General features: G+C 47.5%; 1 protein-coding gene across 3 annotated transcripts; it reads left to right on the forward strand.

Moving 5' to 3' along the window:
- The first annotated feature begins 1,724 nt into the window (after positions 1-1,724).
- CKB (creatine kinase B) lies at positions 1,725-20,912 on the forward strand. Of its 3 annotated transcripts, none has more exons than XM_083737303.1 (8): positions 1,725-1,880; positions 3,638-3,847; positions 6,310-6,464; positions 9,716-9,848; positions 11,304-11,475; positions 13,805-13,928; positions 15,203-15,392; positions 20,507-20,912. In XM_083737303.1, the coding sequence occupies exons 2-8, from the start codon at positions 3,655-3,657 to the stop codon at positions 20,683-20,685; spliced, it is 1,146 nt and encodes a 381-aa protein (XP_083593429.1). In that variant the 5' UTR covers positions 1,725-1,880; positions 3,638-3,654; the 3' UTR covers positions 20,686-20,912. The 3 variants fall into 3 exon arrangements, with proteins under 3 accessions (XP_083593429.1, XP_083593431.1, XP_083593430.1); XM_083737305.1 differs by lacking the exon at positions 3,638-3,847 and adding an exon at positions 4,343-4,530 and having other exon boundaries at positions 1,734-1,880; XM_083737304.1 differs by having other exon boundaries at positions 1,759-1,880; positions 3,642-3,847.
- The last annotated feature ends 1,072 nt before the right edge of the window (positions 20,913-21,984 follow it).

A 21,984-nucleotide genomic window follows, 5' to 3' on the forward strand; every position in this document is an offset into this window, starting at 1 on the left:
CTGAGCCCATTTTTATACCTCCATTTCACTTATATGTGTTGACTGGCAACACAAGGGATGTGGAGCTGGGTGTGCTGAAACACTCATGTCCTATAGGCAGCTGGCTGGAACAGGATCCTGGGATAGATTAAAATAATAATAATAATAATTATCTTACATTTATATCCCATCTTTTTCTCCAAGGAGCTCAAGGTGACCTACATAGTTCTCCCTCTCTCCATTTTATCCTCACAACGACCCTGTGAGGTAAGACAAGCAGAGAGACTGTGACTGGCCCAAGGTCACCCAGCAAACGTTATGGCTGAATGGGGATTTAGAACCCTGGTTTCCCAAGTCCTAGTCCAACACTCTAACCACTACACCTTACTGTCTCTCAATATATATGGAACATTGTCCAGGAGGGCTCATCTTATGACCAGGCCTCAGAGTTATGGGAAAAGGGACTGCCAACTCTTCTCCCATTGGAGAAGCTGCAAAAGAAATATTGTCAGTTGATGTAGAGAAAGGAAGATTCCTACTGAAGGTTGCTTTTCACACAGAATGGAAGGGGTTAAAAAAATCCTTTGTCTTAATGAGTCCTTTCCCAATAAGGCTCCTGTTAAAGATTATTTGCTGACCAGGCCTCAGCTGCACCTGCTGAAATTCTTTCTGCCCTTCAAGATCGGAGTCCTCAACCACATCTTGCTGCATCTGGGGGAATTTCACTTTCTGTCCAAACCCTTAAAGACACAGGAAATGTCTCATCGGCTCACACACCACACCAGAACCGAAAGAGAACACAAAAAAAGATGCATTTCTGCATTTCTCACGCAATTCTGTGATGAGCAGCAACAAATAAAAAATTAAACCAGCTTTTGAATCATATTGTAAAAAAAAGTAAATTAAAAAAAACTTCTTTCTTTGGTATATTTAAAAGCTGCAGTCCTGTGCATAAGGACTGTCCTGGTCATAATCCCTATGGAAATTGGTGTGGCACTTACTCCTAAGTAGACTTATGCAGGCTTAGCCTGCAAATGCCAGGCAGAGGCACAATGCAGTCGGGTTTGCAGCCCAGAGCATTCTCGGTAACTTCTGAGAAGTTTACAGAGAAAGGCAGCAAATTGCTCACATGACTCTCAGGTCTGGCCCGCAACAGATACCTGACAGATCTTGTTTGTATTTCAGTGCATTAAAAATATATATGTCGTCACGTTCCCCCAAAGAGCTGGGAATTTGAAAACCTTGGCACAGAAAGAGAGCCCTTGTAGCGAATGTACCTGGCAACAGAATATTAAGCAGTATTAAGAAAATACATTTGTGACGTCCAATGATGCTGCAAGTTTACTCAGATGCAAGTCCCATTGCATTCAGCTGGGCTTACTCTCAATGATGCATTAAACTTTATTTACATCTTTTTTTTCCGCCCTGCTTTTCGGGTGGGGACGGGGACGGCGTCCTCCAAAGTCAAGGGCATATAGGACTGCAGCCTGAATCCCATATCCTCAGCCCATGTCCCCGAGGAACTTTCCTTTGCTCTGAAGGTCTTTTGCTTTAGCCTGTCAGAGAGTTTTAAAGTCCGGGGCTCCATCACTTTCTCTTTCAACCTCCGCCCCTCCCCCCCCCCGCCTCCCCAATCTGACTGGGGAGGCTGGACAGCAAACTGGGGAGCGATAATAGGCAAGAAAAGACGGAGTGAGCTCACCCCTCCTCGAGAGCCGGGATCCAATGGAATGAATGGAATATAAATACTAGCCAATAGGCAGCGTGCTCTGGGTATCTATAAAAGTGATGGGAAGGTGGGGGCCAGGTTCCATTCCCGGCAGGTCTTTCTGGGAGAGCTGTAGGGTTGTAAGAGGCAAAGGGAACAAGCGCTTTGCCTTTTCTCGTCTTTGAAGCCCTCGGTAAGTTTTTGGAGACCAGGCGGAGCAGCAGCAGCTGCGGTCCTCTTTACCAATGGAATGAGACTCCGATTAGAGATGCAGGCTGGGAGGAAAAGGAGATCGGGTGGTGGCGGCGGCGGCTGTTTTCCTTTTTAGGGAAAAGCAGCCAAGAAATTGCATAGGGATAAAGAGAGCTTTCCCCCCTTTTTTTGGCGGGGGGTGGGGTTGCCAAAAGATGCGCGTTTGTACGCTTCTTGGGCTTGGAAGGGAACGAAGATGCTAGATTTTATTCCAAGGCGCGGGGTGGGGGAGAGGACGCAGTTCAGAGCTAGGAATGCGTCCACCATAACCAAGAAACAGAGAGATGCTTCAAACATTGGATGCCTCGCTTAAAATAAAAATTCTTCTGCTGCAGGTCTATTGCTAGGACGCCTCAGTCCGGCTCAGCTGATATTTAGCAGGGTGTTCGCATCCATTCATCCCTCGCCGAGGTCTCCAAAGCAGGCAGAGGAATGCGTTATATAATGGGGACTGTTTCATTTTCCTTTATTTTCCTCCCGAGTTAAGCGATCGAGAGGAGAAGAAAAAGAGCCCTTGTAGCGAATGAGGACTTTTTTTTTAAAGGGGGATATTAGAAAATATCCGGATCGGTCCTGCGGAGCAGAACTGCCCCCCCTTGAGAGTGGAGAGAGAGAAAGAGGCGCTGCGGAGAAGCCCCAGGGAATCTGGGCGCGCTGGCCGCGTCTTCCTCCCGCGAGCCGTGGCGCTGCCGACTTACGAGCTGCAGCCAGCCAGCCGCCCCTCTCCAAAACGCGGGTCTCGGCTCGCCTTGGGTCCGCGGTTCTCCGGGCTGCCCTCGAGCTTCGAGCAAGGCAGAAGGAGCCGGGTGCATCGCGGCGGGCGGGGCGGGGCGGGGCGGCGAGAGCGCGGCCGTGCGCTCTGGGCGCCTCGAGCCCGCGCCCTGCCTGCTCGGCTTCCCTGCGCCCTCCGAGATGCACCAGCCGCAGGCAGTCCGTGCCACCTGCTCCTCGCCAAAGCGCTTCCTAGCGCGCGGCCGAGAAGCGTCGGCCGGATTTCCAGCTTCCTCGCCCCCTTTCCCGCCTTGCTGGCTTGCCGTGCGCCAAACGCTGCGCATCCCGGACCGGCTTTTCTACTCTTGCAAAAGAGAGGCGAGCCGGGGCCTGGGGCGCACGGAGAGGCTGGGCTGCTCTCACTCGCTTTGCAAGTCTCTCCCTCTCTCTCTGCAAGCAAAACTAGGCACCCTTTATTAGTGCGCGCGTAATTTTGCTGGCGTGGAGCTTGCCTCTTCTGCCTCGCTGCAAAAGAAATCTCCTCCTCCCGGGCCTTGAAGGTCACCCCTTGGGACCGAGGAAAGGAAGGGAGGCGCTCGGTAGCCAAGCTCTTTAAAAGCTCCTGGAGGAAGCGCTTGGGCGGCTTGTTTTCTATTCCTGGCGCTGCCACCGATGCAGCGCCTTGACCTTGGGCAAATCTCTTAGCGACGGCTTCCCCTCTCTTGCGCTGGCCCCGGAGGCGCCCTGTGCCAGTAGGAGAGGGAGCCGGGGACGGGGGGACGGACTGAGCCATGTTTGCCAAGTCCCTGGCATTCCTCCAGGAGGGCAGGTGCCAGGCAGGCAGGGTGTTTGAATGGGCAGGTAGGGCAGGCGGCAAGGTGACCTTGCTCCGTGGCCCAGCCTCCTTCCGGAGAGCGACTGCTAAGCCAGTGGCCTGCGGGAAGAGGCGAGGTGACGGCAACACGCTCTCTTCTTCTTCTCCCCTAGCCAGTCAGGTGCCAGCCATGCCATTCTCAAACAGCCACAACCTCCTGAAGTGCAAGTACTCTGCGGAGGATGAATATCCCGATCTGAGTGTCCACAACAACCATATGGCTAAAGTGTTGACCTTGGAATTGTATGCCAAGCTGAGGGACAAAAAGACTGCTAGCGGCTGCACCGTGGATGATGTGATTCAAACTGGGGTGGACAACCCAGGTAAAAAAATAATAATGGACACCTGCTTTGATCCGGATCTGTTCTCCCTCCGTTATCGAGGAAGTGCTGCTTTGAAATGGCATCTGGAAGGGGATTCAACCTTGAAGCCTCCAAAAGGCCTGGCTACTTTAAAAAGCCTTGCGTATTGGTGCAAAAGCCCTTGACCACCCAAAACCTTGAAGGTGGCTTTATTCAAGGAATATAAATCCAGTCATTACATGCAATGGCCTCCACGGTCTCCCAGCAAATCCCTATGTAAATACCCTGCTAAATATGCAAACTGCTGCACAAGAAGAATTTTTCTTTTTAACCCAAGTTCTTAAAACTGAGGCTGTGTTATATATATATATTAAAAAATTCCCTTCCTTGGTTGTCTTCCGTGGCACTTCTTTGGCAAATAAAAGGGGAGCAGATCTTGGTGACCTTTTTTGCTGTCTGTCTTAATGCTGCCGTGTTTGCGTTTTGTTTTGTTTTTGTCACACATTCTCTCTCTAGCAAGGATAAAATGGCCCTCTTTAATAACCAGAAGCTGCCTGCGGATGAGGAATACCCAGACCTGAGCGTCCACAACAATCATATGGCCAAGGTCCTAACCCCGGAATTGTACCAGAAACTGAGAGAAAAAGTAACCTCTAGCGGCTGCACCGTGGATGATGTCATTCAGACTGGGGTTGATAATCCTGGTAAAAAGCCTTGATTGAGATTCTTCTCTGGACCGGTGGCTTTTTGCTTAGGCTGGCATTGACCCCTGTGTGTGTGTTTGTGTCTGAAGCCATAGCTGTGATTGCGGAAACGTTCCAGCAATTTTACGAGAAGTGTGGTTCCAATGAAACAAGTTACGCAACTGAGCCGAGCTCATAATTTGTGATGGAGTTTCTTAAGGCTTGCTTTTCCCCCCACCCCCCACTTCCTAATTTGGAAACAGTGCCCTGTGCCATTAACCTTAATGGCTTTAAAAGGAGATTAGGAAAAGACAGGAACGTGGTTACTAGTCACGATATCTATATGTACAGGATCAGAGCTGGAGTTCTCTGAATATTGGTTGCTGGGGAATGGCAGCAGGAGAGCAATGTTGCTCTCGTGCTTTTGGGTTTCCCTTAAAAACTCACCCTCCCCGCCCAAGGTATACCTTGGAGTACCAGACATTTGTCCGAGGGCTGCCGTCTCTCTTGACGTCCTGCTTGTAAGTTTCTCGGATGTCTGGGCACCTAGGTTGGAGACAGGATGCTAGACTAGGTGGCCTCTAGCTTTGCCATTTTTTGGGGGGGGGGGATCTGTGTTAACAACTGGACAGGCTCCTGAACTGTGTGCAGCTTTGTATAATAGCGATTGCATCATCTAAGCAGTATGACATTTCCGAACAAGGTTTTTTTGGCCTTCATGGTCCTATATTGGTTCCAGGCAATACATACTTTGGTTAGCTCCATTGGAAACTAGTTCCTTAAAGGATGGCACACCCCCAGACAGCATAAACACACACAGCATGAAGCTAGAATGTATGTCATGATTATGTGAATCACAGGATTTAGCACTGGGTGCAGAACTTGGTTTCCTGGGAAACTTGGCTGGCTGATGGAGAGAAAATGTTTGCAGTCCTTAACTGCTGAAACTTCAGAAGCCAAAGGATTCTCTTGATAAAATTCCAGAGGTTTGAGTGTGAAGCTTCTTCATAACTCCTTGTTCCTGCAATATTAAATGGTGCAAAAAGGAAATGAAAAAATAACTAGAGTTATGCAGGAAGACGGTTCTCCCTCCCCCTCAAATTGCATCATGCGTACTAGCTTCAGAATCTTGATTAACTGGGTCAGAATTTTAATGTTGATGCTGAAAATACAAAGCCCTGTAAATGAGAAATGGTGGCCAGACTCTTTGAAGAGGCCAGTATGGGGCTTGCCAAGCTGTAACCTTCCACTGGGTGATTATATTCGTAGGTGGAATAGATGCAATTGAAATCAATCAACTTTAGCCCTTTAGTTTCAATGGGTCTACTCAGAATATGAATGACGATGGATAATTGCCCATTGTCAGTAATCTGCCAGGCTCTTTCTCCATACTAGGCAGTGCCCCAAAGCTAGAAACCCTTTGTAATATCAGTGAACAAAAACCAGTTAATTGTGACCGTCCAAGTCTAGTTTCGGTATTTCATAATGTTGAATGGGGACAGTGATCCAGGCACCTTTGCTTAAACTAGCTTTCTAAAAATATTGCGTTTTTGTTGTTGTTGTAAGCTGGTGTTCCGGATGGTCATATGCATTTGTCTGCAAACTGCAAAATTGATTGAATTGGGCTTCGGCTTTTACACCACAGTGAAACATGCATTACTTTTACCTTATAAAGTGAATGGCATGCAAAATCTGTTTTTGTTCTTCCTGATGACTTGAGTGCATGAAGCTGTTGGTATCTTGGAACTAGACTCGAGCACCACCCAAACATTGGCTTTTCTGGCTTCTTGACCTCTGTAGGGCACCCCTACATTATGACAGTAGGATGTGTAGCCGGTGATGAGGATTGCTACGACGTGTATAAGGAACTCTTTGACCCCATTATTGAAGACCGACATGGAGGCTACAAGCCTACAGACCAGCACAAGACGGACCTGAATGCCGATAACTTGCAGGTAGGAAAAACCTCTTTAGGTTTGTTGGAAATGCATTTTAAATTGACCTTACAGGGCTGACAGGACTTCAGTACATCTGGAGGGGAGAGGCAAAAGCTCCCTTGGCCTGGGACAATATCATAGGTACTTGACAAATGTTACACCCTGCCTAGGTGCCGCCTCTTGCAAAAGCGAAACAGGCTTCCTTGAAGGCATCTTTAGTTTGACCTTGATATTTCCATGGGTTGACTAGGACAACTGCTCCTGCTGGAAGAATAGTAGACTCAGACTTGTAGAGTTGGGGAAGGGACACCGGGGGCCAACCTCCTGCAATGGAGGGATTTTAACGAAAGCATCCATGACAGATGTCCATCCAACCTCTGCTTACAAACCCCCAAGGAAGGAGAGTCCATCACCTCCCAAGGGAGACAGTTCCAATGTCAAAGAGCTCTTTCCACCAGAAAATTCTTCCTGATGCTTAGTTGGAATCTCCTTGAAACTTGAAGCCACTGGTCGAATCCTACCTTCTTAGAGCAGGAGGAAACAAGCTTGCTCCCTCTTCCACATGACAACCCTTGAGATATTTGAAGATGGCAATTATATCCCCTCTTTTCTAGGCTCAACATGCTCAACTCCCTCAACCCTTCCTCATAAGGCTGGTGGGAGAAAGTAATAAACTCCCCCAAAGAGCTTGTTAGCACAGCCTCTGAGACGGATCCAAACCCGTATTTCGTAAAAGAGGTGATTCTTTCCATTTAAAAAGCCCTAATAATGGCTGTCTAGGCATATATGCAGACATAGATAATGAGAATTTATTAGGCTTGGTTGTGTGTAGGGGGGCAAACGCCATTTGTAGATTGGTACTTATTGTGAGTGCCTGGTGGCTAGTGCTTCTTGGAGCAATTCTGGTGAGACATGTTCCTCTTAAAGGAGGCCTATGGTGCCTCTGAATGAGGTTGGTGCAGGATTACTCTCTCCCCTTTGCTTCTCTGCTGCTTCTGCAAAGTTAACCCCTCCTCCCTCTGTGCCCCACTCACCCCAGTGTGAAGTTTGGAAGGAAGAACAATCCCTAAGAAAGGAATAGAGTAGTCAGCAATATTTTGATCGTCTGCATAAAACTGATATTGCTACATGTGGCTGAGAAAACCGATCTGTCTATACCTGTGGTTCTCAGACTTTTTTCTCTGGGCCACACTTTCAGAAGAAAAATTTGCTCATGCCACACCATTATTATTTTTGTTGGAAAACGAAAAGGAACAACTCTTAGCAGTGCTTGATTTATGGCACGGAACACAACTATTTTATAACATGGTTACAGGACATCCAGGAAGTATAAAACAATGCGGCTATGTATGATTAGGAATCATTCCCAAAATATAATAGATTGTCCTTGGATCTTCCTCCCCCACACATGTTGAGTAGCACTGATCCATTCACACAGCCAGAGATACTGGGATTGAATGAGCCCTAGATCACGTTGATGGCTGTTGGTTTTAGTGGTGCCATTAGGTAATCTTGGACTTTTAGATGTAATGAGCTTATGGGGCCCCCCTCTGGTAAGCTGTGTTACTTCCGAATGCGGTAGGCTTGACTTGCTGTGCTGGGGGTCTCATTCTGCTGTGTGGGGCCTGGGATCTCAGCCCCCAAGTCCTAACCTGAGTGAGCTACTGGCTGGATTTGACCAGCAAGCAGTCTTTCTGTGTGTTTGGAAGGTAACTTCTTTCCTGTTTAATGTTCTGTGTGCGCACATAAACACCTGCACACTAAATCTATGGTCCTGTCCACACCATATATATAAAAAACACATTTATACCACTTCAACAGTCAGGGCTTTCCCCCAACGAATCCAGGGAACTGGGTTTGTTAAAGGTGCTGAGAATTGTTACTCTGTGAGTAATAAATGGCAATTCCAAGGGTTCTTGAGGTTGAAGAGGGGAAACCATGGCTGTTGAAGTGGGATGAATTTGCTTGGAAGGGATGGTGTCGATGTTGCCGGAGCTTGTTTAGTTTAACCCAGGATTGCTAGGTGGTCTGGTCTCACGGACAAACTGAATCTTGCCGCTTTTCCTCCTTGACCGCATCCAACAATCGGGAGGGCTGTGGAGCAGGGACAGGACACCTGCCTGGAATGCAGAAGGCCCCAGGTGGAATCCCCAGCACCTCTAGGTAGGGCTGGGAGAGATCTCAAAACCTGGAATTTCTGTCAGGTGTGTCAACAATACCAACGATGGAACTGAAACTGTATATTATCATGTGAACCACCCTGTGATCTTGTGTATCATCATCATCATCATCATCATCATCATAGCAGCAAACTGCCTTATTAATATAGTAACCCCAAGAGCATTCTCTTTAGCAAGTCTGCCATTTATGGCCAAAGTCCTGTCTCTTAATATGGACACGAGCCATGTAACTATGACTTCTCCCCTTCAGGGATTACGTTGCACTTCTCTGCGTGTGGATGACAAAATGCTGCTTTCTGCAGAACTCTAGGACCAGCGCTTTTAATTTAGATCAGGGTTTCCCAAACTTGGGTTTCTAGCTGTTGTGGGACTACAACTCCCATCATCCCTAGCTAGCAGGACCCAGTGGTGGGGGATGATGGGAAGTGTAGTCCCAAAACAGCTGGAGACTCAAGTTTGGGAAACCCTGATCTAGACGCTGTCTGTGCTTGAAATGTCTGAAGGGAAAGCTTAACAGGAGAAATAGGACCTTATCATAAATTGGCTGCACCATCGTCTGGATAGCTCAGTTGGCTAGAGCAGTGTTTCCCAACCTTGTGCCTCCAGATGTTTTTGGCCTACAACTCCCATCATCCCTGACCACTGGTCTTGCTAGCTAGGGATGATGGGAGTTGTAGGCCAAAAACATCTGGAGGCACAAGGTTGGGAAACACTGGGCTAGAGCATGGTGCTGATAATGCCAAGGTTGCAGGTTTGATCCCCACATGGGACAATTGCGTCTTTGTTCCTGCATTGCAGGGGGTTAGACTAGAATGATCCTCAGCGTCCCTTCCAACTCTACAATATATATATATATATATTGTGGCAGCTGAGAACTTGTGATCTGCTGGCTGGGAAATGCATCTGCACCATCTATAATGCATGGCTGTGAGGCAGGCCATTAAAGTTTCAGTGCAGAAGCTTCGCCGAATGACTAGTGTTTTAATTCCCGGGTTGTTGCACTCATTAAATGCTGGGCAGGACAGCCTGATAGATCATCTGCGGTTGCGCCGGGGTTGGTTCTAAGACGTTCCTTCCTGTATCTTGCAGGGTGGTGACGACCTGGATCCCAACTACGTCCTGAGCTCACGTGTCCGAACTGGTAGGAGCATCCGTGGCTTCTGCCTGCCGCCTCATTGCAGCCGAGGAGAGAGGCGTGCTATCGAGAAGCTGTCCGTGGAAGGTAAAAGGTTCTGGCATTTGCATGCTGCAAAAAGAAGCAGCGAGCGGAGACTCTAACCCATAGCCCTGAACGTAACCTGATCACGTGGGCCGAGGAAGAATGCAAAACGCATGAATCATTCAAGCCTTGTATACGATGACATGCGAGTTCCAGTTAAACAAGGCGCTTGGGACTGAATCCTCTCTGGGTGCGCCCCCCCCCCCCCAGTTTAGGTTCTTGGCAACATTTAGGAAGCTGACACCTCTGTTCCATAGCACCTCTTTAAAAGACAAAAAGGACTGCATTGTTGTCTCCAAAAGGTGAAATGTGGAAGAGGAAGTTTATTGTGCAATAAAGGCACACAGCCAGACAAGCCACACCTGCGGTAGGAAGCTGGAGGAGTTCTGTGTTCTTTCCCATGCTTGCATAATAAGCCTTAGCTCCTCCCAGGTATGGAACAGCATACCTGAGCGCAGATAAGCAAGCGTTGCTTCTTGGTGTCTGACAACTTAATAGCGCAACAAAAGGGTGAAGAATAGTGGGCTCGGATTCCTCTTTTTCTGTTCCCCCATCCCCGACTACCTGGGGAAATTGCCAGCTAAGCCGGTGGAGAATTAAAAAATTATATATAAGCACACCTGAGTTGCCATGCTAAGCTTGGATTTGCTGCCATCTTGGTATGCTGAGGTCATGTCTGCGGCATGCATTTGAAGCACATGACTTCACTCAAAGAATCCTCGGAATTGCAGTTTAGCGGAGCTACAATGATCAGCACCTTCGACAAACAGCAGTTTGCAGGATGGGGGAGGGGAGCCACACGAATCGAATCTTAGCTTTGGGACCCAAGGGTCATCTAGACCAACCCCCTGCAATGCAAGAATCTTGGCTAAAGCATTCACAACAGATGGCCATCCAACCTCTGCTTTAAAACCTCCAAGGAAGGAGAGTCTGCAACCTCCCAAGGGAGACTGTTCCGCTATCGAACAGCTCCTACTATCAGAAAGTTCTTCCTGATGTTTATTTGGGATCTCTTTTTTTGTAAATTGAAGCCATTGACTTGAGTCCTAGCTTCCTTTATGATGCGCACTTGTATAATCGAAATAAGAACGTTGTTTGAATTCCCTTAGAGATTGTGACGTGTGTTATGTACTGAAGTTCTCACCCTGGGCCAGCAGGGGGATACTGTAGATAGTTCAGGTCCACATGTGCAAATAAGGGATCGAAAGTGACGTTCAGTGATTGGATAGTTACAGAAAGTTGTTACTGTTGCGTTGTAGTGGAGCTCTATATAAGCAGGCTGACTGAACCCTTCAGTTCAGTTCTGTTCTGGCCTGTGAAGAAACAAGAGCTGTTTGAAGAATCGCTATATTGTCTGATATGTTCACCCACAACTTAACAATGTGTTAACTCATTTTTTAAAAAAACACACAAAAAAACACCAGTAGTAATTCTGCAAGCCTCTCTTGCTTTTTCCAGCTTTGGCTAGCCTGGAAGGGGACCTGAACGGGAGGTACTATGCTCTGAAAAACATGACGGATGCGGAACAGCAGCAGCTCATTGATGACCACTTCCTCTTTGATAAGCCGGTCTCTCCTCTGCTCTTAGCCTCCGGAATGGCACGCGACTGGCCTGATGGCCGGGGCATCTGGTGAGTAACGCCCAGTAGAGGCAACCCTTTAAAAAAACGACGGAAGGAAGGAAATGGGGGATGCCAATATTGACTTGGCTGGCAGCACCTAATATGTGTCGGTAGATTCTGGTCTTGCATGTCTTCAACAGACAGGAAGAACAAGCCCTGGTCAGTAAATAGGAGAATTAAGACCTTTTGAGCCATGATTAAAAAGCAATTGCTTCCAGTGTAAAATGGCCTTAGGGGGCAGCCTTTGTCAATCTGGTTCCTCCAGATGTTTTGGACAACAACTCTGACCACTTGGTATGCTGACCAGGGCTGATGGGAATTTTAGCAACTTCTAGAGGGCCACAGGTTAGCCACCATCCTGCTCTAACTAAACTCACCTGGAGCCATGAGGCTGATTCCAAGGGAGGTGTTGATATCGACTGCTCTTCTGATAAAACAGTTTCACGACCTATGATCGCGCAGCTGTTCCCAAAGCAATGATATCCTCTTCCAGGATCTTAGCTTGGCCTCAAAGAATAAAGGCAATGTGAAGCGTTCCCTAGATTGCTCTGATATTCAGTTGTAGTGTGTGAATTTTGTCTTGGGAGCAAGCCAAGTCATGCGCCAGGGAGTGCCGGTTCTGGGATGGGAATGAATCCCTTCTATGCAAATAAATCCAGCATTGCTCACTTCTCCAAGTAGCCTGGATTATAGACGTGGGCATCCCCCTCCAGTATGATTTAGGGTTGCTATACATAAGAGGATGAGAGCTTTAAATGGCACAGCCATGTCTTGGCAAGAATATATGGTAGTCTGAACTTGTCCCAAAGTGAAGATCAGAGCTAGGAATTGAGGATTTTAAAAGCAGAATGCCAGTGACTATTGCAGGTACTGAAAATCTTTCAGTAAGATTTTATTACAACCTTTCATAATACAATACAGTAAAAAACCAACTGATCTAAACGAGAGACGGAGAAGTATGCAAAGTCTCACAGGTATATCTTAACTTGTCCCACACTGAATATGGTGAACCCTCCCAGCTCTCACCTGTGAGCTTCCCTTTCACCTGCCTCTCACACAGGGTCCTTCTCCAAGCGTCCCTCACCTTCATCTGTATGCAAAACTTCTCATAAATACTGAGTAAAGGTAAAGGGACCCCTGACCATTAGGTCCAGTTGTGACTGACTCTGGGGTTGCAGCGCTCATCTCGCTTTATTGGCCAAGGGAGCCGGTGTACAGCTTCCGGGTCATGTGGCCAGCATGACTAAGCCGCTTCTGGCGTATCAGAGCAGCTTATGGAAACGCCGTTTACCTTCCCGCGGGAGTGGCACCTATTTATCTACTTGCACTTTGACATGCTTTCGAACTGCTAGGTTGGCAGGAGCAGGGACCGAGCAATGGGAGCTCACACTGTGGCGGGGATTCGAACTGCTGACCTTCTGATTGGCAAGTCCTAGGCTCTGTTGTTTAACCCACAGCGCCACCCACGTCCCTTAAACACTGAGGAGACAATAACAAAACAACAACACAAAGAAACAGAGTAAAGTAGCAGCAAAAACAAAGGGGGGGGGGAATTAGAGATAAAAATATTAAAGTAGTAAAAAAAGAAATGAATTAAGAAAAAAGATAAATCCAGTAAATGTTCCTACTGGCAGAATTTCCACTAATTTACCTCACTGCACTGCAGCTCATGCTGTGCCCCCAAATCTCTAGAGCAGGGTTTTTTGGGGGGTGGGACACACAATAAACTCTAGGGACAAGGGGAGATCTTGATAGTTGCTTCCCCCCACAGTCTTCTACTGGTGGGAATGATAACTTAGCAGAATTCCAGTTGTGGGATCCACCTGCCAATGGGATCAAACTCAGGATCTCGGTCCAATCCCATTTTATCTTTCCAACAAACCGAAGTAGAATAGGGTGAGAAATGGCAATTTGCCAGGGCTCCCTACTTGGGATCCGAATGCAGATCTCCAGGTTTTGAGTGCATTGTGTTACCCACTGCACGACCCTGAGTTGTTGCTGTTTTAGAAACCCAAAAGTCTTTACCAGATGGATCCCTACATTTCCAAGGTTTTCTTGTTCAGCTGAAAGCTAAAACAGTCAATCTGCGGTCTGCATAACATTTGGTTGAAGGCAGAAAGCTCAAAACGCTCTGGGGTAGTTTTGATGGCCATCTAAGAGGGGGGTGGGCTTCTGCAAAGTCACCGTGGGCAAAGAAAGCGTCTGTGGAAGATATCTCAAAAGCTACAACTACTGATGGAGCAAGGTTTAAAAATGTGGCTAGCTTAACTTAGATCTATGGCTTGAGGAAAGGTTAAAGGAACAACTCTCAACGCCGTCCCTGCTTTGTGTCCTTCAGGCACAATGACAACAAGACATTCCTTGTGTGGATCAATGAGGAAGATCACCTTAGAGTTATTTCTATGCAGAAAGGTGGAAATATGAAGGAAGTTTTCACCCGCTTCTGTACTGGGCTAACGCAGGTAAATATAAGTGTGTGTAGAAGCAAGTGGAAGTCCCCTTCCTCCCTCCCTCCCTCCCTCCCTCCCTCCCTCCCTCCCTCCCTGTGTGTGTGTGTATTTGTGTTTTGATGTGGTGCAATCTTCTCTGCAGAGCTCAAAAGTGCTGACCTAAGTGTCTGCTCTAAACTCAATGCAGCAGAGTGTGGCTTTGCGAATTCCCAGTTCAGGCAGAGGTGGTGGCGCAGTGAGAAGAGAATGCAGCTGCGTCCTGGCAACAGAGCCCCTGTGCCTGTGCTGGAGTGCTTCTTACCTTCGTATCCGGAGGAATAAGAGGTCTCAGGCAATTGACCTTGGCCATGTGCTCCCAGGGGGAAGGCCTGTCTCTGAAATTTCTGGAGAGCGCTGGAACGCAGGCAACATTGCATGCTTAAAGCTGTCGTCCTCTATAGATGGAAACACAGTGCTCTTAGAGGTTGCCTGCATGTACGCAGCAACCTGGTAGGCTTGAATAGATGCTCTAAGGCACATCCATAGTGGAAGGCTTTTGTAATCTGTTCCCTATATGTACCCCTCTGAAAGGGGTAAGAGGGCAGGCTTCTCTTCTGTGTTTCCAAATCTTGCATTAATCATCTGGGTATTTGGGCCCTGCCTCTAAGAAAAGAGTTAGTCAAGTGTGAGGCAGTAGCTACATATTGAATGGGGAACCTGTCTCAGCCTGAGGGCCACTTTCCTTCACAATCAACCTACCAGGGGCCACACGCTTGTGGTGAATGGAGCCAGCTGCAAAAGTTGGCAGGGAAACAGGTGCAGTTTGCAGTATCAAAGGCAGAAGTTTTCATGCTCTTCCATCTCTTCATCCTGGCAGGCAAGAGGCATTTTTTTGCCTTTTGAGGACATACTGTATTCTCGAAGGGCTGCATTAAGCCTCAAGGCTGTGAGGCCATGTGGTGTAGTGATTAGAGTGCTAGGAGACCAGGGTTCAAAACCCCACTTAGCCATGAAGCTCACTGGGTGAGCTTTGGGCCCAGCCCACTGCATAAGCTCCTGGTTTCATCTCCCTTTTATCATCACCAACTACACAGACCATTAGGTCAGGTTGAGAGACTGTGGCTGGCTTCCTGGCTGAGTGAGGATTTGAACCCTGATCTCACAGGTCCCTAGCCCAATACTCTTAACTGCTGCAGCCGACTGACTTCTACCACACTGCAATTATAGTCATGAAGAGGCCTTGTAGCTCCTTAATCTTGAGAGAGGAAGGCGTTACTTCATAACGGCCTGTCTATTTTCCCACCTAGATTGAAAACCTCTTCAAATCCAAAAACTACGAATTCATGTGGAACCCTCACCTGGGCTACATCCTGACCTGTCCATCCAACCTCGGGACAGGGCTCCGTGCCGGAGTGCACATTAAGCTACCCCACCTTGGCAAGCACGAGAAATTTGGCGACATCCTCAAGAAGCTGAGGCTGCAGAAACGGGGCACAGGTGAGGAACCCAAAGCCTGGATTTGGGGCTTTATATCAAATTTACTCCTTGCTCTTTTGGCAAGAGCAAGTGGTACTCCGGCTGTCCCGCAGACCAAGCCGTAAAAATATGCGAAATGATTACAGCAGGCATTTTAAAAAATGAACATTGAAAATTAGGGCTGTGCATGGCTATTCTCTTGATTTAGTGGCCGGATCCAGCACTTTGGAATGGCCCTTATATAACCCTGAGGGCAGCCAGACAAAGCACTGAACCCACTTCATGCAGTTGGAGCTGGGGAACCATGCGCAGGGGTTTTTTTTGAGGGGGGAGAGCCCTGATTAAGCATAAAGGGGGAAGATAAGGTGACGATAATAACTTTATTTATATGCCACCCATCTGACCATGTTGCTTCAGCCACTCTGGGTGGCTTCCAACAAAATATTAAAACACAAAAAACCCTCAAACATTTCTAACCTCCCTGTACTGGTGTCTTCTGAAAATCAGATAGGTGTTTATTTCCTTGAGATCTAATAGGAGGGCATTCCACAGGGTGGGTGCCACTACCAAGAAGGCCCTCAGCTCTTCCCTCTCAGATGCATGCAGGCACCCCACTGTTGGTGCCCCCCCACCAACAGCCCTGGACTGGGTCGCCTCAATTCAGTCTGTGATCCAGTGTTAACAACCATAAGAGAAACCAATAAGGGCAGGTCAGGGCAGCGGACACTTTTTCACCAGGTGCCCAAAAGGAGCGGTGTTCTTCAGCACAAACATTGGGACAAGACAAAGCTTTCTATTAGTTTCCTCCCACAAATAAATTTTATTAGGTTTCCACTATTTCCCAATAATAGCCCAATTATAACACTCAGTACGAATCGGTAAAAACCAGGCAAAAGCTTTACCCTACAGCGAAAACCGCAGGTGCAGCGAAACATTGGAAGTGGCTCTATATCAAGTCAGAAAACTGATTCATTTGGCTTCATATTACATGCACTGGCTGGCAGCTGCTCTCTAGGATTTCAGGCAGCACTCTTTTCCTGAGCTACCTGGAGATGCCCGGGATCAAACCTGGAACCTTCTGCTTACAAACCGAGTGCTCCATGTACTGCTGTTCCCTTGGATGTAGTCCCGTATTTGGAAAAAATAATAATGACGCAGCTTCTTGCTGCTTTAGGTTTATGCCCAGCCTGCAGGTCAAGCTGTTAGGCTCTAGATCAGGCACAGGGAACTTTCAGGCAAATTATGCTTGCTGGGGTGCTGAATCGGCCTGTAAACCCTCAACATATGGCAAAGCTGTGGCTGCAAAGGGACCTTGGAGTCCATTCCTGATTCCTTTGCAAGCAGGGCTTTGCCTTCAGCACCAAAAGCGAGCCCTGCTGTGATTGGTGTTACTCAGGAGCTCTTGAGTGTAGCCAATTCCTGCTGTTCATCACTCTTCTTGCTTTCCGCAGGAATCTTTCCAGCCATGGTTTTAATAATAATAATAATAATAATAATTTATTATTTGTAGCCTGCCCATCTGGCTGGGTTTCCCCAGCCGCTCTGGGTGGCTTCCAACAAAGATTAAAAATACATTAAAATGTCACACATTAAAAACTTCCCTGAACAGGGCTGCCTTCAGATGTCTTCTAAATGTCAGGTAGTTGTTTACTTCCTTGACATCTGCTGGGAGGGCGTTCCACAGGGCAGGCGCCACTACTGAAAAGGCCCTCTGCCTGGTTCCCTGTAGCTTAGCTTCTCACAGTGAAGGAACCGCCAGAAGGCCCTCGGCGCTGGACCTCAGTGTCAGGGCAGAACGATGGAAAGGAAGAATTCAGGCATGCACCTTTGAAGTTGAAAGTACCTGGTGCAATGCAACATTGGTTGACAGACAAGTCAGTGGAAGGGAGGCTGCATCTGGCCTTCCCCACCTCTGCTCTTGATAGTGCTAAAAAAAAGTATATAGTCAGGCAGTGGTGCCTATTAGGCAGTGAAGCCAAGGTGGGGCACCCTTTGAAATTCCTCAGGACAACACTAGGGTTGCCATATCTTGAAGGGCAAAAAATAGGAGAGCTTGAGTTGCTGCCAGCCCGAGAAAGAGGTGCATGGGGTCGTAGCCACACTCATGCACCTCTTTCCCCAGCTTGGGTTGGCAGTGGCCATGTTGTGCAGAGCAAGCCTGAGCTGCTGCCAGCCTGAGCATACGCAGGATCCCAGCTCCTACCTGATATTTGCTATGACGGCCTCACTCTGTGGTGGTGCTTCCACTTCCAGGGCACAGCGCCCTCCAAAGCATGTGCATGACCCCCAGCCTCCCCCCAATATTTAAGGAACCCCCCCAAATCCAGACATTTCCTTTAAAATGTAAAAAATCTGCCTGGATGAGCATGTTGGCTCCCAAAAAGAGGTCATGTCCTGGTATTCTCGGACGCATGGCAACGCTAGAAAACAGTTATTAAGTTGAGATAAACGTGTGATGTTAGTTAGCCATTTGCAAATGGCATCCTGTAAACCTAAGAGGCTGATTTCTAAAGACCAAGGTAGTGGAGAAAAATCTGTTTTAGGATTCGGTGCAGGAAGGCATAGATCAGGCATGGCCAAACCTGGCCCTCCAGATGTTTTGGGACTACAACTCCCATCACCCCTAGCTAACAGGATCGGTGGTCAGGGATGATGGGAATTGTAGTCCCAAAACATCTGGAGGGCTAAGTTTGGCCATGCCTGGCATAGATGGACTCTGTATTCCTAAATTTCTTAGAGCTGCAGCATGCTACTCATGTTTCAGAATTTATATCTCCTTATTTGAAGGACCACCCCAAAGCCAGCCTCATAAGTCAAAATAATTAGAAATAACACAGCAATACAACCTCTGGTGCAATAAAATAAGTCATAAATTTGGATCCCATTGTTCGCTTTATTGTACTAGCCTGGCTGTGGGGAACGTCTTTCATCCCTTCAGGCTAACCTTTATGTGCTGCTAATATATTAAAATATCAAAGTGGTTTACAACAACACATAAAAACATATAACAAAAAAATATTAAATAGTTAAAAACAGACCCATTTCTGTCTAGCTTCAGGCCTGGTTATGGTACTAAAACAACCATTACTGAGGCGCTTGACTTTTATTAGGAGAAAGAGGCTAGAGATCATCTATCGATTCTCATTAGCGTCTCCCTGTCATTCATCACCATAGATGATGGTTTCTTTCTGGAGAGACTGTTGGGAGAAGGGAGACCATGCTTATTTAGGAATACACACACACACACACACACACACACACACACACACTGGTACCTCAGGTTAAGTACTTAATTCATTCCGGAGGTCCGTTCTTAACCTGAAACTGTTCTTAACCTGAAGCACCACTTTAGCTAATGGGGCCTCCTGCTGCCGCTGCGCCACCGCCGCACAGTTTCTGTTCTCATCCTGAAGCAAAGTTCTTAACCCGAGGTACTATTTCTGAGTTAGCGGAGTCTGTAACCTGAAGCGTATGTAACCTGAAGTGTCTGTAACCCGAGGTACCACTGTGTGTGTGTGTGTGTGTGTGTGTGTGTGTGTGTGTGTGTGTGTGTATATATATATCCCACAATTCATAAATATCAGAGCAGCTGACAACAATCGTACATAAAAAACCCATACAGTAGAAACAATATAAAATATTTAAATCAGAGTTCGGCAGTTACAGAAGGATATTTTCTTAATTGTTGGCATAATTTTGGCAGCATGTAAACATTTTCAGAAGGTGTTTGAAGGTGCAATTAGAAGGCACCTGCTGAATCTCTTTTGGGAAAACTCCACAGGGGCGAAGCAGTGACACTAAAGGCCCAGTTTCTTGTTGCTGTCAGAGGGCCCTCGCCAACTCAGGAGATGGGCAGCAAGGCTCCTGCCGACTGTTTCGGGAGACCGAGCTGGATATTAGGGTTCAGGTGCTCCATGAGCTACCCTGGACCCAAGTTGTTCAGGGCTTTATAAATCAATACAAGGACTTTGATGCTTCATTGACTTCACTCCTCCTTGCTGGATCAGTAGCAAAGGAGGGAAACAAAGATGGCTGCCAGCCATATGGGAAAGAAATTCTGCGAGAAAAGGTTGAAGGAACCAGAGCCTAGAGAGTGGTGGGTCCAGCTCTGTGCGCCTTCTAGCAGCCCCCTCATTGTGGGAAGCGAAGCTACGGGGAACCAGGCAACAGGGTCTTCTCGGTAGCGGCACCTGCCCCGTTGAGCAACCTCCCATCAGATGTCAAGGGCAGGGGTGCCAACTTGAATAAAATATTGTGGTGGCCTATGTAAGCCCCGCCCTGCATAATTGATCACATGATGAAGTGCACACACACCATTTGAATGGGAATGCCCATCAACTTTGTGGGGGCCCAACCCCCCTCAAATATTTTATTGTGGGTGCCAGAGCTCCCACAGCCCCTAGGAGTTGGCTTCCTATGGTCAAGGAGATGAGGAACTAGATAACCTCTAGAAGACATTTGAAGGCAGCCCTGTACAGTTGTACCTCAGGTTATCTTTTTATACACTGTATTTTCCCATGTATAAGACCAGGGGTCAGCAAACTTACTGTGCCTCGGCCCGGTGTCTCCAGCACCGATCGTGCGGCAGGCTGGAGGGCAGGGGAGCGCATGCCCATACGCGTGTGCACACGCTATTTCCAGCACACCTCCGGGTCGGATGAGCACCGGAAATAGCTTGTGTTATTGTGCACACAAGCTTTTTTCCGGTGCTCCTCCAACCCAGAAGTGGGCAGCTGCGCCGGTAAGAGCGGGCGGCGGGAGTCACTGTGGGCCAGATAAATGAGTCCCTCGGGCCTTATCCAGCCTGCAGGCCTTTGTTTGGGGACGCCTGTATAAGACTATATTTCCCCCCATTTTTTAAAGTTTAGAATTGGGGGTTGTCTTATGCAAGGAATGTTGCAATTATTAATTTTGGGCTCAAAAAATAGGGGTCATCTTATACATAGAAAGATACGGTATGTTGGAAGCCACCCAGAGTGGCTGGGACAAGCCGGTCAGATGGGCACGGAGTACAAATAATAAATTATTATTATTATCTGCAAGGCCAACTTGGGTTTTATGCAGAGTTGTTGGCTCCCTATGGTCAAGTAGATGATCCTCAATTTGATCCCCTTTTCCTGTTTGGTTTTCCTCAGGTGGAGTTGACACGGCTGCGGTGGGAGGCGTGTTTGATGTCTCCAACGCCGACCGCCTTGGGTTCTCTGAGGTGGAGCTCGTACAGATGGTGGTGGATGGAGTGAAGCTCCTGATCGAAATGGAGAAGCGCCTTGAGAAAGGCCAGTGTATTGACGACCTCATCCCAGCTCAGAAATGAAAAGCACTTTAACACCCCAGCTCTCCCCCATGCTTCTTCCTAACTTATTGGATAATGAATTAAAAAAAAATGATGCTCCAATCAAAATCCTGGAGTCGAAAGAGAAATTCCCACTTAGTAACACTTGTAGAAAGTCTTCCATCCATATGTGTTAGAATTTATTTTTTTGATGGCTGAAATGTCACGGAGAAAATGAAATAATAAAAACCATTGTTTGGCCTGACAAATGATTGATTTGTTGCCTTCTGTTTTTCAAGGGCATTTAGTGGCTAAGCAAGGCTTCTGGCTCCTCAGGGGGTACTAGGAATTGGGGATGAACTAAGATTACAAGATAATTTATCCTTTGACTCTAGCTTACTTCACCAACATCATTCTAGGGCCATTATGAAATCCTGAATTGATATATACCGTATTTTTTGCACCATAACACTCACTTTTTTCCTCCTAGAAACTAAGGGGAAATGTCTGTGCATGTTATGGAGCGAATGCCTGCGGGTGGTGCATCTGCTGCAGTCGTGAGCAGAGGATCCATGGTTCCCCTTCCTTCCTTCCTCTGTGGTTACAAAGCATGGCTCCACATGGATCCTCAGGATTTTTGCATTGGGCTACTCCAAACTCACAGTCAGATCACATGTCTGTGGCCACAGCATGAACCACAAAAATCATATATCCACTATTTCGTTTAGAATATTTTTTTTCTTGTTTTCCTCCTCTAAAAACTATGTGCGTGTTATGGTCTAGTGCATGTTATAGAGCGAAAACTACGGTACCCAGAACACTCTCCCCCCCCCCTCTATATTTATGTATCTTCCTATATAAAGAAACATGTAAGATTTGCATGCCTCCCAGTTGAACACCCTGCCATCAGATGTCAAGGGAAGGGGTGCCAACTTGAATAAAATATTGTGGGGGCCTATGTAAGCCCCACCCTGCATAATCGATCACATGATGAAGTGCACACACCATTTGAATGGGAATGCCCATCAACTTTGTGGGGCCCCAGTCCCCTCAAATATTTTATTGTGGGGGGGTCAAAGCACCACAGCCCCTAGGAGTTGGTTCCCTATGGTCAAGGAGACAGACTGCAGCATGAGGAATGGCAGGCAGCCCCAGATGAGCTATACAGTGGTACCTCGGGTTACAGATGCTTCAGGTTACAGACGCTTCAGGTTACAGACTCCGCTAACCCAGAAATATTACCTCAGGTTAAGAACTTTGCTTCAGGATGAGAATAGAAATTGTGTCGCGGCGGCAGCGGGAGGCCCCATTAGCTAAAGTGGTACCTCAGGTTAAGAATGG

Source organism: Podarcis gaigeae, assembly GCF_964106915.1.
Source record: "Podarcis gaigeae genome assembly, chromosome: 1".
Classification (NCBI taxonomy): Eukaryota; Metazoa; Chordata; class Lepidosauria; order Squamata; family Lacertidae; genus Podarcis; species Podarcis gaigeae.